This window comes from Pseudopodoces humilis, chromosome 6 (assembly GCF_049639895.1).
Source record: "Pseudopodoces humilis isolate 2021_Gansu_Grassland_sample_001 chromosome 6, ASM4963989v1, whole genome shotgun sequence".
NCBI classification, from domain to species: Eukaryota; Metazoa; Chordata; class Aves; order Passeriformes; family Paridae; genus Pseudopodoces; species Pseudopodoces humilis.
In genome coordinates, this window is record NC_142205.1 from 48574655 (window position 1) to 48593295 (window position 18641).

The 18641-nt window shown below is 39.1% G+C and overlaps 1 protein-coding gene across 1 annotated transcript in view; it reads right to left on the reverse strand.

Annotated features, from left to right (window-relative positions):
* The window catches only part of BANK1 (B cell scaffold protein with ankyrin repeats 1), a 137736-nt gene that overhangs the window by 15990 nt on the left and 103105 nt on the right, over positions 1-18641 (reverse strand). The window contains exons 9-11 of the mRNA XM_088056989.1: positions 8717-8813; positions 6922-7218; positions 3844-4152 (exon numbers count right to left, since the gene is read on the reverse strand). Of these exons, the coding sequence (XP_087913115.1) occupies positions 3844-4152; positions 6922-7218; positions 8717-8813 (703 nt within the window). The remainder of the gene's footprint in view (positions 1-3843; positions 4153-6921; positions 7219-8716; positions 8814-18641) is intronic.

The window sequence follows — 18641 nt, forward strand, 5'->3', positions numbered from 1 at the left end:
TAGCACTCTAAACTGAAAACACACCACCTTCAGATGTTTATTTAACAGTTGTTTTGGCAGCAGACAATTGAACAAAACACTGAAATAACCTTCAGAGGAGTACTAAGCACCTAAGGAATGGTAAGGGAGCACAGTAAGAGTGCACACCATCTGGACAACGAGCTACTTGGCACCAGTTTGCAGCTCCATTAGTTGATGAGTCTTTCACACACAAGATAAAATTCTTGCAGTGGTCTAAATTAAAGAACAAATGTACTCTTTGTCAATAATGCAGTCTGTTTACCAGTGTTCAATACAGCAGTTTGAATGTTCATTAAAATTTGGAAGTATAATAAATGAAACAGAGCAAAAGCGATTAGAACACTTATGTTTTAAATCTTTCAACTCCCCCATGTTTCCCAGAATTTATGTGTCAGCAAATTCAAGGCAGATGATCAAACTGTAAATTGTGGTAGTTTCAGTTATGACAGCTTGCATCACTGAGTGTTTACTGCCTAGGTTTTGAAGTGTAGATCTTGCTCTGAAAGTGACTCTTGTCAAGTCCCATGTTTGCTTTCTATAGATCAACAGTTTCCCTATCCTGTTCTGCAGAACACCAAGTGGGGTAATCTACAGGGAGCAGGCTTTCTGCCCAGTGTAAACTTCATATTCCATGTTTATTACAAAAAAAAATAAAGCTGTTTATTACAAAGAAAACTATTTGCTTACTTTCTTCTTTGTTGCTATTCTCATGGAAGCAGCATCACTTTTGTTTAAAGGAGAAGATACTCTTTTGTAATGTCATGGCCTTCATTCAATGTGTGGTGAAAGCACCCATGGAAATTCAGCCATTTGATTTGTCCAGATGGATATAAAGTCACCTGAATGCAATCCAGGAGGCAAAAGGCATTTCTGCTCTGCAATGGTTACTTCCACCCCTAAATAAATGAGCCCCTCTCCAGGTACATAAATTGAAAGAAAAAAAATCCTCCTCTTGCATCTCTGCATGGCACTATCACACCAGTCTCTGCAATCCTTGGGACATGAAGCTTTTCATGAACTCCCAAAGTACATGGGGATCCATTTGTGAGCAAATGTGTAGCCTTAAAACATCCTCACTCTGTGCATCATACTCCATTCTGTTTTTCCACAGGACTTGTGTCTTACTGAATGCCAGAAGGGAGCAGTTCTGAAGATCAACCTGAACTGTGCAGTGAACACAATCTGCTTCTTACAGGGAAATTAAATAATTTGTCTTATAAATTAAAAGGTGTTTAGAAAATAGAAAGTGAATACAGAGGAGGGAAGGATGGCTCAGTTAAGTAACTAAAAGTTGCTCTGCAGGACAGGATTTATCTTTCCAACAAAGCCCAGGCCAAAGGTCAGACAAGTCATTTAAGGCAGCAATCCGACTTGTAATGCCTGACATCAGAGTACTGACTAGACACAGTAAGGATTTAATTTGAAGTTCTGAGAGCTCATAGTGGCCACTGAAATCAATGGTGTCTCTGCTTTGAATGAGCAGTGTTATGTAATGCTGCCCACCTCAAGAATCTTAGTTACTACATACTGGGCATCCCAAAATTCAGTGGATGCAGAATCAAAGGGTTTATAACAGGAGGGTCTGAAACAACACATGGAGTCTAGGAGCAGGCATGAACTATACGTTAAAGAAAATGAGAATTAAAAATACTGAAGTATTTTTATGCTCACCCACTTTAAACACAGATGACATGAAAGAAAATATCTGAGAAAAATAGCTGCATATGGCTACCTACTTAATACTGTATTGTAATGTTCCTGGCAGGGAGAAAGGGTAAAACTACCTCAATTCTAGCTTTTTGATTATTTGACTTTGCAATATCTGCAACACTCTTTTTAATATAATAGATGAAAGCAAACCCCAAAACCATCATTCATTTATTTGCTGGATGAAAAATGTGTATATGCATAACTAGAGTTATTTTACTACTATAGAGTTACATTATTTTACACTGCTTAAATTATAAAGGAAGGGCTGCAGGCACATGCAGATTTTAATGGTGGATTGGAATGAAGTTTCCTGGTTCATACAGATGAAATAATCTTTTTTTTTTAATTTTATTTTTTTTATCAAATATAAGCAGTTCTAAAATAATAAATTGGAAATTGGGATATTGCTGGACTGGAGAGGAAATTATTTTAACCAGCGTGGAGGAAACAGATTGTCAATCCAAGTAGCAAGAAAAAAATCTTTCAGATGAAGATATATCCCTTCTGTCTAAAATTTCACTAGTTATCTCAGGAATCCCTGGACAAAAATAAGATATTCTAGGTCTGGAACCAGCAGGATAGGCAGCAAAACAGAGACCTGAGTGGTCAGCTGAAGCTTTCTTGAAGTGCTTCCGTTTTTCCTCATGTATTGTGTAAGCAAAGGAACACAAGCCAAAGGCTGATTTCACAGAACCACTGGAAAATGATTTGTCTACCAAATGAAAGCCAAGGTAAAAAACTTGTGTGTGTACAAATGGATATGTACACATACGGATATGGATATGTGGTTCACATGGTGAACCACAGCCCCTTCAGTGCAGTTCCTCTGATAGCATCTGCCTCAGCCAATAAACAAAGCAGAAACACTCCAGTGCAATATATGACAGTAAAAGCAATCTCCCAAATAAAGCATCTCCACTAAGGGTTTCCAAGTCACTGGCCTGTCTATGATGATGGTGGACCAAGATTTGAGACACTGCTCTAGCAACCTCAGTAAAAGCAGCTGTTTCATGCCTTCTGTAGCTGTAACAGGCCCCCTGTACTCATCCATTCTTGGATTACACTATAATGATTCATACTTAAACCTCCTGAATATGCTGAAAAAAGAGCAACTAAATGATGAATGCATTAGGCCATGCATTCTGGCCCTAACCTGGAGTTACACAGCCCAGAGGAAGAGACCTAGCTAGGAAGAATAAAAGAAACCACTGACTGGGACAGGCATGAAAGAGGAGGTGCTACTCTGTATTTGGTAGGATGTTTTGGGTAGCATTAATTCTGTTTTAGTGTAAAACATGGACAGCATGAAGTAAGCAATCCAATGGTGTCCTTTGACAATATATTTTTTACCACGTATTCTTAGGAATTGGCAGGCTTCTGTAGGAGAAGCTGGAGATGCAGGCAGGATGGATTTTGGGACTTAAAAAGAGATCTCTGCAGCATATTCACTGAATTACTTTTGTTACTTTCAAATTTGGTTTCAGTCTGAATGGGATTACAAAGATATCTGAAATCCCTTCTGGTCTTGTATTTCCATGAAATTGCTCAAAAAGGTTTCCCAGTTTTCATGGAAGTGGTAAAAGGACATAATTTTTCCTTCAAGAAATATAATGATCCTACCTAGAAATGCCCAGTTCTAGCATCTCAAATTGGAGAAAAGATATTTGAAAGAGAAATCCTCACATAGGCATTTCTCCCATAAAAGAGAGTTATTCTCATCAGAAAAAAAAAAAAATGAGAGAGAGATTTCAGTGTTAAGTAAAACCATTTTGATAAAGAAACTGGAAAGAAAGGCAATTCAAACAGCACATTCTACATTGCATTGCTGTAACATATGCACTCACAGTTAGCCCAATGATTCTTCATTTTCTATCATATTGTCATAATTTTTTAAAAGCTAAATAAAAACTGTGATACTATCTCTGATGCAAACTGAAAATTATTCAGAGATGTTCTCAGCTCATTTGAAGGGTGAGAATAGGTTGATTGAAACAAACAACGTGTTGGTTTGAAGGCAGCTGAACAGGGAGTTTAGAAAATGTTACTGCTCAAAGAGACCAAGAGAAGAGTCTACAGGCTCCCAGAAAATATTTACATGGCAGCAGCACCAACCTTGAACTATGTAGGGAGTGTTGTCCTCTCTGAGCAGTGAACACACGGGCCGAGGTGCAGGGGCTGGAGGCCTGTTCATGATAAAGGACCTGCAGTGCTTCCTTTTCTCCTCCTGCTGCTCCTCCTGCCCCAGGATGAGGTCGTACACACATTCATCCAGTGCCACACAAGTGTAGGGGTGCTCCTCCTCGCTGTCCTCCTCGCAGGTACCTTGGTCTTCTCTGCAGCATGCAGTTATGAGTCCATCACCCTGTTCTCTTTTACTCCTGTCCATCACAAAATTCCTCTCTGAAAAAGGAAGGAATTGTGCTGCATGTACAGGGTAAAGAAAGGAGATTATGACTTATAGCTTTAGAGTTTCCTAAAGTAGCTCAGAGACCTCATTTCACTTCTAAATTAAAGCACTCTCATTTTCAGAGGCTTCTGATCATCTAACTCAGTAAGAGAGGGTGCCCCAAAGGAATAATTCCAACTTCAAGGCCCCCTCATGATTTCACATCAGATCATCAAATGCAGATACTTAGCTATTGGCCACAAAATAAATGGATTTATTTGCAGAAATACTGAGTGACCCAGTTGCTCTCATGAGAGTTATACCACCGTGTAAGTCATGGTAACTAACATGTAACTCATGGTTAAGTAAGTGGTACCTGCGGCCCTTGGCATTCTGGAAAGTCAAGATGTTTGTTACCTGTTGCAAAAATGACTTTAGAACTGAAACTTAGTTTAGGAAATGTTGGATTTTGTGTTTCCTACCTCTTCAATATCCCACTGGGTTTTGAGGTCTTTACAGATCTACTGCTGGCCAAGGTGAAAAAGAAATTGAAGAACTCCTTTTCAATGCAGGTAAAATATAGGAGCTCTTACAATCTGTGCTAAAACTATTTAACCCTCCCCCCCTCCAAAACCTTCCACATCTCTCTGTGTTCCCTATACTTCATATATTTCACAGTACAGCTACTCAGAACTTGCTTTTCCCTAGTTTTTGCCTTTTACAGCATTAAAATTTTCCTAATACCTGGGTTTGTTTTGATTTGCCTTAAAACATCCACAAACTGGTAAGAGTTAGAAGCTGTCACTGAGGCTGGTCTTCCCATAAATGTTCATAAATTCCTTGGCATGGTTACCCATCTTTCCTGCAAAAACAGCAGACCTGCCTGGAATTCTTGTACTGACTCATGTTTCCCTTGTGCTGTAATTTACTGCCTGTACGTATGTGTATCTGCTAAGCTCAGCTGTGGTCACTAGTGGTGTTCTCAATGCTTTGGCTGCTATTTAAAGAATTACCTGTTTATGTGTTCAGAGGAGCTAAACAACCTTTGTAAGTGGGATATATTTGTTAATGGGATGTATTAATAATAGTATGTACTATTAACATCCATTCTGGCTAAGATACATGTTTTAAAACCACAAGTGGTGTTAATACACCTGCCATATATAATATGAATAATATTTTGTTTCTAGATCACTATATACTTTCTCTGTAGGACATTCTTTCTTTCAACTTCCACAGGGGCACTCTCAGGCCACTGCCAAACATGAAGAAGAGAGGACTTGACTTCAAGGTACTCCTCAACAACTCCTAAAGCAAGCAGCTGGCTAAAAAATATGTAGCAGTAAGTCATTACAGTTCCTCTTTGAAAGGAAGCATCATCTTCATCTAGAGAAATTCTGATACCTCATTCCTCAGTGATGAAACCACAGCTCAAAACAGAATAATTCAGCGCACATTTTAAATGAACTATCCCCACAGGAGCATTTTTAGATGAACTCTGCTATACCCACACAGGAGTTGGCACAGGACACCAGGAAACTTTCTCTGCTGGTACCCACATGCAGACAGAGAGCATTTGGCAGAGAGGGTGACATTACTGTGGTGATGTAGCCATATAAGAACTATTCCAAGACAGGCATTTATAACAAACCTACTCCAACAAATCCTGTGTGCCAAAACGGATCCCTCATTTATAGATACATATAGATGCAGTTGAGTGTTTTGTGGGAAGCAAAACATACCCTTAATGTAAATTTTATTCTGCCCCTTTTTCTCTTAGACTTCACTTATGACTTTCTACCTATAGCCATTGCTTTCCTGCAAAGCAGAATACAGGATAAAATCCTACCGATAGCAAGCCATTTCTGCCTAATTATGTGAATATCAGAGTGCTTGGTGAATGTAATTTAAGATTTTAATAGGTTACACCATGTTTGAAAACAGAGTTAACAGTAATAAGCTGTAGAGATACTGAGAAGCAATTTGTGTGCACACTTATCAGCAGTGTCTATAAGATATAAGAAAGGTTTATTTTCCCCCTATGCAACTATTTAAAATTGGTATTTAAGCTTGAATTATTTTGCATACTTGTTTTTCCCAATAAATAAAATTGGTGATCATCCCTCCTGAAATAGATGCAATAGTACTTTGAGTTTCTTATCACTTTAACAAAACCACAACACAAAATTTAATTTTTTACTCTGGGGAGGATGTATTAAAAAAAGGAAAAAAAGGCAAAGCATTTGTCAGAATTTCTGTCTTTCTTTTCAATCTGCAATATAACTTTTTACTTCTAAGTACCTACAAAATTGACTAAAATGAAGAAAGATACTGTTACTTCTTTCTGCATGGTCACTTTCTAACAATTCTATTAATTTTAATGTGAAACTTCAAGCTGTATATTAAATCACCATAGCATTTAATATTTTAAAATGGTAATAATAATGAAGTCAACTTGACAAAAAATACAGGCTTCATCTTTGTTTCAAGCCTCTCTTGCAAATCCAGTGCACCATGCACTATTTGGCAGCTCTTTGAGATAGGTGGAGTGAGGAAAAGCTGAACCCAGCAGCCCATACCACCAGTATTTACCTGATAAACCTGGTCATGAGTATTTTGATGCAGCAAAGGCCACATGCAGATGCTTGTTTTGCAGAGTTAGGCCCTCATATGCACAAGCATGCATATGTGATGGGCTGTCCTGTCCAGCTACTGCCAGAAGTGACCAAACCAATCTCTACAGCAGCACATTGTCTGTCTTGCACATGTTTGTATCTGGGGTTATTTTCCTCCCAAGATCTTACCTTGTAACGAATTATGCAGATTGTCCCGTCTTTGGATGCCAGGCAGATTTCGAGGGGGAGGAGGGGGTGGCCTCTTGCAGAAAAAGCAATCTCTCCTGCTCTCTTTGAGCTCATCCCCTACATTGGCATACAAACTGCCAGGACTGTTGTGAATGCTGTATGAATCCTCCTCCTCTTCATTTTCATATTCTGTCTCCTCTCTGCTGTCTTTTAGGTCATTCTTCTTTTCCTCATCCACCTTGACTTCTTGTTGGCGTTTCGATCCAACTGCATATTGATCTCTTGAGTTCTGCTTGGCTTTTAATATTAAAGAAAACATTATTTCATTTAAAAATTGTCATCTGGAAGCATTTCTTGTTTCAAGGATTCCTTCAGAAGCAACACAATGGCTAATAAAACTTTTATGAATTGATACAGAAGGAAAGCTGTCAAATTCTTACCATCAGTGAAGAGCATTTTAAATATTTACTAAATCAACAGTGGAAGTTTTCATTGTGTCTTGCTACTCTGATACACACCATTTTCATGTGTGCAATGTTAAACTTTTCTAGAGCAGCTGTCAGAATGAAATCACACACGTTTTCCTTGCCTCCAGAATTTCTATTACCTGACTTTCAAAGCAGCACAGTGCAACACTTGGCAAAATAAAGCCGTAGCTCACACATCTGTGTTACTGCTTTTTGTACAAGGGGATTTGGGTGCTAATTTGAATCTCTCTAAAATGAAATAAACACTGTCCATGGGAGACATGACTGTAGACTTGTGGAAACAGAGCTCTTCTGTCTCTAGTGACCCACAGACCTAGAACAAAGTGGAGGAATATGAAAGTGTACGTTTTAATCACTATGTACTGCATCAACATTTTAGTAGTCAATCTCAGTAAAGTAACAGAGTAAACTACACAATCTGCCAGCAGACTTTACTGAGCCCTTGAGGTAGTTTTCCATTCTGAGCTATAATTTGGTGATGCCTGCTTTTCACCACTGATTCAAATGGGAGGTTAGGGCATTTACCTGGCTAACATGGTTCAATTCATACTCTTTTCCCAGGTGTTCACCCTGAGTTGTTCCCATATACAATGTGACAGAGACAGTGAAAATTTTAGCAGAGCAAACCTGTTGTTTCACAGCGTCTATAATCTACCTCTATGTGCGACCAGTTTGAACTTAGCAAGGAAGAAATGTCCTTTTCATATGTATGAGAGAAAAATATAAAATTTTCAACAAGATAAAAAGAGGATTAAACTTAGTCTCATAGATCCATGATACTGTAAGATATATGCGAATATATGCCATTGGTAAATGTAAACAAGCAACATTGCAGTTTTCAAGGGGAATGTATATAACCACACAGATCATCAGCAGGCTTGTCACCAATTTATGCTTGAAAGTAGGAACATCAAGCTGCAAAATGTCAACTATCTATGCCTCCATGCAGGACTTGACTGCACCTGTAGGCTGTGCCTCCCCTTTTATGAAAGTTCTTCTCTGAGAACTTGGGGAATTCAGCAGTTTCCTAGGTTCAGAACAGAGATCACAAATTTCCAGAGTTTAAAAGGAGGGGTGATTGCACTGAGATATCTTGTACTGAGCAAGAACTTTATTATCCCAACTGAATCCCTCAATTGCCTTCTCCTTTTAGGACATCTACCCTCCCTGGAAGTTGCAGTAACACATGGAAATTGAAAGTGTTAGAGTAACTTACCCTCTCTGCCCATGAACTCATTCATTTGATACAGCATATGGTACATTCATTTGACCCCCTACCAACAAAGCTGTCTAACAGCATGACTTACCCACGGCTGGTGGAGTTTCTGAGCCTAACATAAGATCAAAAGTGTTGCTGTGTTCCACTTCCTCCTTGCAATTAGTGAAATCACTTGCTGCACAATTCTAGAAAGAAAAACAAAGGAGAATACTTGTTTTAGTAGGATCTTCACGTTTTGCTGTTGATATAATATACAACATTCTGCTAGGAGGAAAGTAAAGACAGGAACATCATGCATTTGCAGCTATGTAGTGGTAAACACACTGCAGGCAAAAGGACCATGCATCTCTGGATACAGTGAAAGGACACAATGTTCTGACACAAAACACCAAGTTTGCACAGGAAGGATTTAAGTTCATTGACCTTTCTCTTTCCCCTAGCACTTTGCTGGGCTGTCCAGACAGTTCCCAGCTCTGCTCCCAACTGTGAAGCACTCAAAGATTACGAGAAAGATGAGTAACAGCAAAACATCAAGTCCATAGGGCATGACTGAGGAGCTCAAGGGTGCAAGAAATCTCTGGGGAGTTCATTACAAACAGTGGCTTGTTCCAAAAGTCAAGTGTGTGCTGAGAAACCAGAAATGGGCATGAAAAGCATGTTTAGAGTTCTACCTCAGTGACCAAATGTGGCAGAGTGGTGTTTTATTCCTCTAGAATGCTGTTATGTTCACACAGTACTATGCAAAATTAGCCCAAGGAGGTTCAGAACAATCAGTTCTCTAAAACATTATCAGTGTATTTTCTCAAGCTGAAGAGGTACAAACTTCTGCTCACCAGTGAAAAGCAAGCCTGTAACACAGCTACTGACAGTTCTGCTGTCTAGAATATAGAACACACATTTATTAATTGCCGATTTTCAGAAACAACTGTAATTTCAAAAAAGTGACAGTTTTTTTAGAGAATCCCATCAGGACTGTGATTCTCATGTAAGTGCGATACGAAACTACCCTCTATAGACAAAATGGAGCCCTCAATAATTAATCAGTACTTTTGAATCACAAAATGTTAACTCCAGGGGCTTGGATATGCCAGCCCCAAAGCAGGTAGGGAAACAGCATGGTCCATATATCCTCCAGACTGCAAGATTAATTACAAGTAGAATAGTGGACAGAAGTCAAGAGGAAGAACTGATAGGCAATTACACCCTTCTGCATGGTACAGAACATGATTCTCAGGAGCTCATGCTGGACTCTCAAGGAGTTTGTTCCAGGTATCCTTCTGTCTCCTGGCACCCACAGCCACTGCCCAGGGATAGAGTGCTCCCTGCATGAAAGAGGAAAATATTTTGAGAAATAGCAGGAAGAATACCTTCTTCCTTGCTGCTGTTTTACACAGCCATCTCCTGAACACCAATCTGAAGACATTGCAGCCACCAGACTGTGCAACAGGTGCCTCCCTGGCTCTCTTTGCTGCTTTACAAACACACCTGGATCTCTACACATCTCCAACATCAGAGGATTCATCTCCACCTCCTGTGCCCATATAATGTGCACATCAGAGAGAGAATCTTGTTTTTCTTGAGCTCCCCTATTATTTATATAGTTCCTTTATGCTTCACAGGAACAGGATACATCTCTCAAAAGCCCCAAAGTTAGGGCTTTTCAGAATATTTATTTTCAAAATATTTAGGCCTGCATGTGCTAAATGTAAGTGTACATTGTGGGAGTAAAAAAGTACTTTGATATGTTTCCTGTGAAGAGAAGACGTGTGTAGAAGAAATCAAGCAAGGAGAGATCTAGATATATTAAATTCTCCTGCTATGACACTGGAGTACACCCAGGAAATTCTTTCAAGGTGAAATTTGAATGTTTCAGAAGACTGAAGGTCAGCTGTCCTGCTAGTTTATAGCTGCTCCACTGATAATGCTGAGACATAGGGAATTCAGGATGCAATTCAGAAGTTTAGCCCCTGACTACACATTTTAAGTCTCCTGGACCTGTGAGACACAGAAAGGCTGAAGAGGTGTAAACAGTCTTTAACTAAATATATTTACACTAGAAAACAATTCTGTATAATGAATAAATTATTGGCAGAAGTCTCCTCTGACACTGGGCATGTTGACACCATGCAGCTGAAAATAGTGCAATGTCTCCAAAGGCAGCGGAAAGTGTTCCTATTTAAGAATGCAAAGCAACGTAACTAAATTGGAATAATGCCATGACTCAGCTTGCAAACCTTGCCATGGTGCCCTGAACGAATGCCCATTGTTTTTTAAGTGTCTTTTACATGGTTTGGTCATGAAATTTGAGTGTAGTAGCACAGCTGAACTTCCAAGTTGTTTGAGCCTGTTTGGCTGAAAATGGGTCTTTGGCTTATTCTAGAGATCTATTATGGATGTCAAGCCACCTTTCAAAGGAAGAACTAGCTTAACTGGAAACCAGCACCACCAAAAAAAAAAAAAAAATTATTGCTCTCAGCATGAAACTGCACACAAAAGACTATGGGAGAGGGTTTTGAATGTTTGAAACTTGTTTATGAGTTAGCAAAATAATTTCCTTACCTCAGGATGCAACAGGAATGCTGGCGTGCATTGAAAGTTCTCTGAGAGACTGAAATTGTTTCAAGTCCTAAGATTAAATGCCACCTCTCAACATCAAAATGTAGATACCTAATTTTCTTTCATTTATCTATTTTAACTGTCTTGATTAACTGACTTTCAAAAAGGTAAAGTTTTTTAATAGCTTCAAAGCTGTTCCTCTGATACAAAGCCTGAAGTGATTTATCTTAGCACTTTACTCAGGAATTCATTAGGAAAAGTATTATAACCTGTCATGTTGTTCATGGAGGTCTCTGGGCCTTCAAGGAGAAAAGTGTAGTTGTTGGTTGCTATAAAGATGTTTCTGTATGATTGTATCAGTCTTGAAGGCAAAAAAGTTTAGAGAATTAAAGTCTTTGCTAAAAGCTTTTGGTATAAAGTACTGAATTTATTAATTATTTAATGATTTCAGATTCCAACAATAACCATCTTGTCAGCATTTTTTACAATGCTTTTCTGAAGAGCCATCTTTGTAAGGCACGTTTTTGAAAGATTTTCTCCTTGTTAAACTGAGACAGAGTCATCCACCCTGACAAGGGCTGACAGCATTGAAATTAGGTAAATTTACCTTATTGTATAGTGGGGAATGAAACATTAAAGAATTCAGATGAATCTAACCCAACAGTAGTGTTGTATCAAGTTACGGCAAGAGCGAGAAGCATCTGGACATCACCACTTCATTTATAAACAGTTACATGTAAATATATCAATCACAGCTCACATTAGCTTTATGTATGAGATATAAATGGATATATCTAAAATATATCCATACCTTGTATTTCTAGAAACAAAGTAAGAACTCCTGATTTGTGTAGGGCAATTTGATCTTCTTCTGGATTCTACGGCATTTCCAGCTGCTTGTTGGACAGAATTCAGGTTTGCAAGTAGACATCCCAAAAATACCCTCCAGTCACACTAAGGCCTGTTCTTCCAAGGCTGAGACAAATCTGGTTGCCTGATTTGTTTATAACATGTCACCACAACATTCCTTCTTATCCCACTCCCAACATTCAAAGTTTGCAGTTCTGCCAAGAGATGCGTTGCTCATTTGTCTGTCTCCCACTACTCTGTAGCTCAGCATTTCAGAGCAGAGGACAACTATGGCATGGCTGTCTTACAGGCACAGTTTTAAGCATCCTCTTCTGACTATCAAGCAACAAGATAACATTGTCTATTACTGCCAGTCACCCGGAGTTGAACCTGTGTTGATCACCAGGAAACACCAATTTCTACCACGTGACTTTCTTGAGATGCACCAATCTGACAGATTCCAGCAGCTGCCCTCTCCCTCTGCTGATCTGGAGCCCTGATCCTCCTGGGATTTTGAGAAACAAGTGGACAAATGCTGGTTAAGGCTACCACAGTCTATATGGGCTTGCTAGAAAAGCTGCAAGAGCAAGCAGAGCCCAGATCCAAGTACAGCAGTGCTTTTAAAAGTATCTGATACCAACTAAGCGGGTATGTGGATGTCTATGTCTTTGGAGTCAGGGTATCCTAAAGAAAATAAGTATTTTCTCTAAATATCATTAGAGAAGGAAACCAAGAGGAGATGGTCTCATTTGCACTTTTTCTTTCAGCACCTTTTGTTTCTTTTTTTCTCTCCAGTGCACATCTCAGGCAGTCCTTTCTGAAAAGTAAAATCAACAGCTTTGAAAACCTAGAAGCTGATGTGAACTGCAAACACTTCAAAATTTCATGTAACTGTATTAAGAGTGTGCCCACTCATAAATCATTACACTGGTTCATGGACTTGGAAGGAATTTGAAAAAAAATTTCTATTATTTAAATTGCTAATAAGGTACTGAATAGTACAAAAACCAGGATAACACTAATTAATAAGCCTTTCCATTTTCACAATGAATAGTTGAAAAAGACCCTTATAAAAACATTTCTAATTATCTTATTATCTTGTTAGCTCCATTTCATTTTGTGCCTTGATCCTTCTATTCTTAAGTGTCTATTCTACAATTCTATCTTGACATTAGTAACTTGATACTGCTTCTACTTAGTGTGGACTTCATTCTCCTACTTGGGGTTGTTCTCTTGCTACTCTTTCAACCTTTCCTTCCTACTGAGGTAAGTGTGCACTTGGATATGCTTTTTTAAAAAAAATATGCTGCTATTATGCTGTTATTTTTCATTCCTGTCATAGAAACTAGATACAATAACAGATCACTCTTACCAAGGTTACCCTGTCTGGACAACTTCAATGATTTCCTCTTTGTTTACACAGAAAAGAGCCCTCTAGCAGTTTCCTTCACTTAAAATGTCAAAATCTTATAAATGCATTGAAAAACTTGTTGGATAATGTCTCCTGCTGTATTCCTTTCCAGGCAGATGCTGGTGACCTGGACCTCAGCAAAAGCCTATGTGCTGGTACACAAACACACTGAAAATGTCCTCCCACCAGGAGTGAATTTAAGCACAGAAGAAAACAGGATGTAAACAGGGAAAGTAATTTCAGGACCTCAAGACGGAAGAAATTGTTTTCCTTGGCTGCATGTTTCCTCCATTTCTTTGTCATAGGCATACCAGATTTTCTTTCTAATGTTCTTGCTTTCAGAGAAACTGGACTGAAACACAGCAGTTGGATTTTTTTTCCCCAGCCCCAGGTGGTTTCTTGTAGCACTCTGACCTGCCAGCACTGTCTGCTTAGACTCTTGGTGCAGCAACTGAAGCAAAAGGGATATATTTACATTTGGCATTCATCTTCACAGTTTTTGCTCCTTTTCTCTCACCCTCACTGTGGTGTAGCCTACACTGTGCCCATTATCACTGCCCTGCCAGAGCTTTCCAGAATGAAAAGGTGAGAACTAGTGTACTGTAGGAAATATTTTCCATTTGCACTCTCAGTTCTTCATGAAATGCAAGCAGGCAATTTGGCAAACACTCTTCTTTCATTCAGTTCCAACTGCATCCCTGAGCCTAGTGACCAGCTATTCAGGTTATAAAATTTTTTCTAACTCTCAAGTCTGCATTAATTACTAATATTCACATATTCTACAATGTAAAATATTCATCAAAGTACTGGAAGTGTTTAAGTATTTATGACTCGTTTTTCCCAGGGTCCTGTATGAGCACCTGGAGAAATGACTGAAAAAGTGAGCTTCATAAAATTGATGGCATGCATGAAGACAGCTCCAACATTGTTGTTCATTAGCTTTATTAATGTCAATCACCTTTACTACCCTATTAGCTTGCTTGATAACTCAGGCTTGCAAAAACCATGAGAGAACCCTACAGCATAAGGGCAATGAAACATTCAATACAGTGTTATAATCCAAGAAAAAAAACAACCTGGTTGTAAAGACAGGCAAGTGGGAGGAACAGTGGTGGAAGGAAGCTTTCCTGCACATGTTCTGCAATAAAATACTGAAACACACAGCGGTTTAAAGCAGTGTGGGCTGCACAGCCCAGGGGCTGAATCCAGCCCTTGAAACACTTGAACTCGCCTTCCTGGCCTAAGCAAGACTTGTCCTAGAAAAAGCCAAGAACAGCATATATTAGCCTTCCAGCCAAAACTGCTGCTGCTGTCTGCTTGCTGCCCATGTGTCAGAGCAAGCTGATGTGGAAGGCAGTCTGCTCTCTCAGGAAGCACAGCTGAGCCAGCCCTGTGATTCCACCCTGCTGTCCTGCTGGGCCCTCAGCTTTGCTCTGTTTCACCACAGGTGAGTGAACAGAGCCTCAGCCCCACACACCTCGCACTCGTGCACATCTCAGGCTGTGCCCAGGAGCTGCACGTGCGGCAGCACTGCTGAGCCAGAGAGACCAGTGCATCCACCTCCCAGAAATGAATTAGAAGACCCTTCCCTGCTCTGCTTGTTTACAGGAAAAGTGTAAGGGCATTAGAAATCCCTGTGACTTTTCTCACTGATGCCTTTCAATGTTATGTTTCCCACAATTTCCCTTCAGTTTACTGTGTCTGATTGAGGTCTTGTGTTATCAATGCCAGATGTCCGAACTCACGGTGTCACTAACATCCATTAGCCAGCTGGGCAAGAGGCAACTGACTTACAACTGTGTGTGCCACACAAGTTAGACCACAAAAAGAACAGGTATTTGACATCAGTAACTGTTTTTGAATAAAGCTGCTAATTCTAGGAACAAAAGGCAATGACTTATCTCTTACTCAGAATGACTTCTCAGAGTAGCAAGAAATCATAATTTATTGCAAATCCCTTATGCCTTCCTCACACAGCTGCTTACACCATGTGGCTTTTTATTAGATGTCTGGACATAATAAACACAGCAGTGTTGTTGAGTCTTAAATATATATGACCCCTATCCCCTTTTGCCTTTAACATACATCCACTAGGTCTTTAACTCTCAACAGTTTTAAGTGTTCAAGGTCAGGATGGAGAGGGCTTTAAGCAACATAATCTAGTGGAAAATGTTCCTGTCCATGGCAGATGGGGTGGACTAGATGATTTTTAAAATTCTCCGATTCTACCTGAGCAGGACACAAGATTTTTGAATCCTTCAAAGGCACTTCCCTGCTGTGCAAAACTGCAGCATTATGATTCCCAGATTTATTTTTTGGGGCCATAGGCATATGCATAACTGCTTCAATTATCTGTATGGGTTTCAGTTTAACCCAACACTTTCTACTATTTTTAATGTTAATTCAAATCAGGACTATCATATGATCTGGTGGACAAGCATACTTACGTGCTAATTACATTAATCCTAACAAATTAGAACATAAAAACCACAAATAAGGTACAAAACTAAGCAAGAACACAGAATGACAGTAAAAATAATACTATGACATTCACAGTAATTTGTAAGATTCTCTCTGCATAAAATTTGTCAGAAGTCTCAACTGCTGCCATGTTTCCTGCAATGCTGAAAGATAACAAAATGCTAGAGTTCCCATTCCAATATGCTAAAGGTACATAAAATGTACATTAACTACTGAAGATAGATTACATAGAAAAAATTAGAAATAAAATGCTCCACTGCCAAAATCTAATGATGTTGCGATCAGTCTGGAGCAAATGTATGACTGAAACAAATGATTTGTACTATATTAAGAAATGAAACAAATTAAAACATCAATGAAACCCAGCTTTAGGCCGGGAGATTTTAATAACAGCAAAAAGGAATTGTTTAACTTGAAATCATCTATTGTAGTCTTAATTTCCTTCTGGGCTCCCTTATTAAACTATTTTATTTGCATGTCTGCTTTAACTTCATTACAAGCAGATCTACTGCACTGGCATATCAGCCAGCGTCCCTAAATTGATCCCCACTTGCAACATTATTTTGTGCAATTTCACACTTACTTTGTATGCTTGTCTATGAAATCATAGCACACTTTCTGCAACTTTTTTGACTCCTGCTTTTCACTGAGTTTCTGGGGAAAAAAAAAGCCAAAAAGAAAAGCCCTCTCTTTGTAGGAAGACACCCAGGGGGAAACAAATATACAAAAAAGACCCAGAGTAAGTAAAGGCTTCGTGTGTTGATAACTGTTCACTTATACAGCCTTCATGACTGTGGCTGTGAGAGAGAAACATTTACTGCAAGAGAAGCAAAAGGAGACTTCTAATCACAAAACTAAATTTACTAGTATATACAAAAAAAAAAAAAGCTTTTTAAAATCAAATTGCTGCAGTCTCCATTTGAAGAATTTGTGCTCGTTTTCCCTCTTCTGTGCATTTATGCTGTTCTCTAATCTAGCTACTAAGTATCAAGGGATTTTTCTTCTGAACATTCAAAAATAAAATTTCTCCTCAGACTCATTTTAGCTCATTTCTCCTTTAATGACAATTCTTGTTACTTCACTTTTCACACACCCACACAATTTTTTGAAAGACTTTCAAAAAGTACTGACTCCTCTGAACAAAATATCCACTGCTGTTTGACAGGCAGTGTAATCATTGCAAACTCCACAAAAGCACCCCATCTCTCACAGAGGTTAATTTTTCAGTCTAGCAGGGTAAGAATTTTTTCTTGCATTTCTGATTTTTTTTTCCTGACAAAGAAATAAGCATTCCCTAGAGAGCTTCTCTTTCACTTGATGACTGTGATTACATTGTTTGAACTCTCAGTGTAGTTACTAAATTACTGCTCCCTTAGCAGATCCAGGGAGAGCAGAGAGAGAATCACAGAATCATTTAGGTTGGAAAAGACCTCCAAGATCATCAAGTCTAACCACAAAGCTAACCCTGGTAAGTCCCACTAGGCCCTGTCCCTAAGAGCTGTGGCAGCTTGCAGGACCAAAGCCTGAACCAGCTCCACTCCTTTGCCAAGCCAGCACCTGCTGACCTTCTGTCTGTAGAACTTCACAGTTATTAATTTTCCCTCCACTTAATTTCTTTAATGCTTGGGAGATTTTGCTTTACATTTGCTGAAATCAGTTCATTAAACCAGTAATTTCAAGCAGCAATTTTCTGCTGGTGAGCACTGCCTGTGGAACCAGCAGTAGTACTGATACACTCTCAGCTGCAGGAACATTCAGAAATGCTCAGGTCCCTGGAATTGGAAGAGAAGGTTGAAGATTAATTAAGTGACTGACTGACAGGTAATACAGCAGATTTTTACATCTCATACCTGTTTACTTCTGCTTTTGTGTCTCTTAGATGGCACATAGAAAAGCTCTTTATTTAAAAATCCAAAACAAGAAAAAGTCATTGGCTCTGAAAACCTCTTTGAAACTCTAAGCAAATTATATAAGCAGGTAGGAATTTTGCCTTTGTAAAGCATAATTATGTTTTAGATGACTACAGTATTATCCAGGAGTATGAAATGTTTCAAGTACTGCAGAGTAAGGACAGCTAGACAGAAACACACCCGAAAGTGTAATGAGCAAGAAGAAGAGCAACACTTGTGGAAACCTCAAGATTAGCACAACAGAACAGCTAATGCTTAAGTAAGAAGAGTAAAAAAATGGCATTTAGCAAGGTTTTGGGCTCCTGAAAGAATCAGTGACTATCCAGAAGAAAAAGAAGAGGATGCAGAAGGCACTGAGTAAATGCATTGAATGCGGTCACAGCCCAGGCAACTTTCAGCTCCTTTTCATGTAATGAGAAAAAACATGATCTGGACGAGTAAAGGAACATTCAGTACTGTTTGTTTCAAAGCTCTGCGCTCCAGATTACTGACAAGGATGTTATGGGCCAGACACTAAGATAGTTGCATGGATGCTCCTGGCAGAACATTTATGATTTATCACTGGTCTCAGGGTCTCCAGCATCAACACATTATTCGTCATCTTCTACCCTGTGTTCTATGTATACACTGCAGAGTGCTACCCTAACATAAAAACAGCTGCTGTATTTTGCATGAGAACTACATTTTAGATGCTGAGTCACAGTATTGTCATTTGAACTCAAGTAACAGAAATTTCTAAGTTCTCTGATGACTTTGGAGATTCTACTCTTCTGTCCTGAATCTTGGTTAACACAGAATTTTTTCTT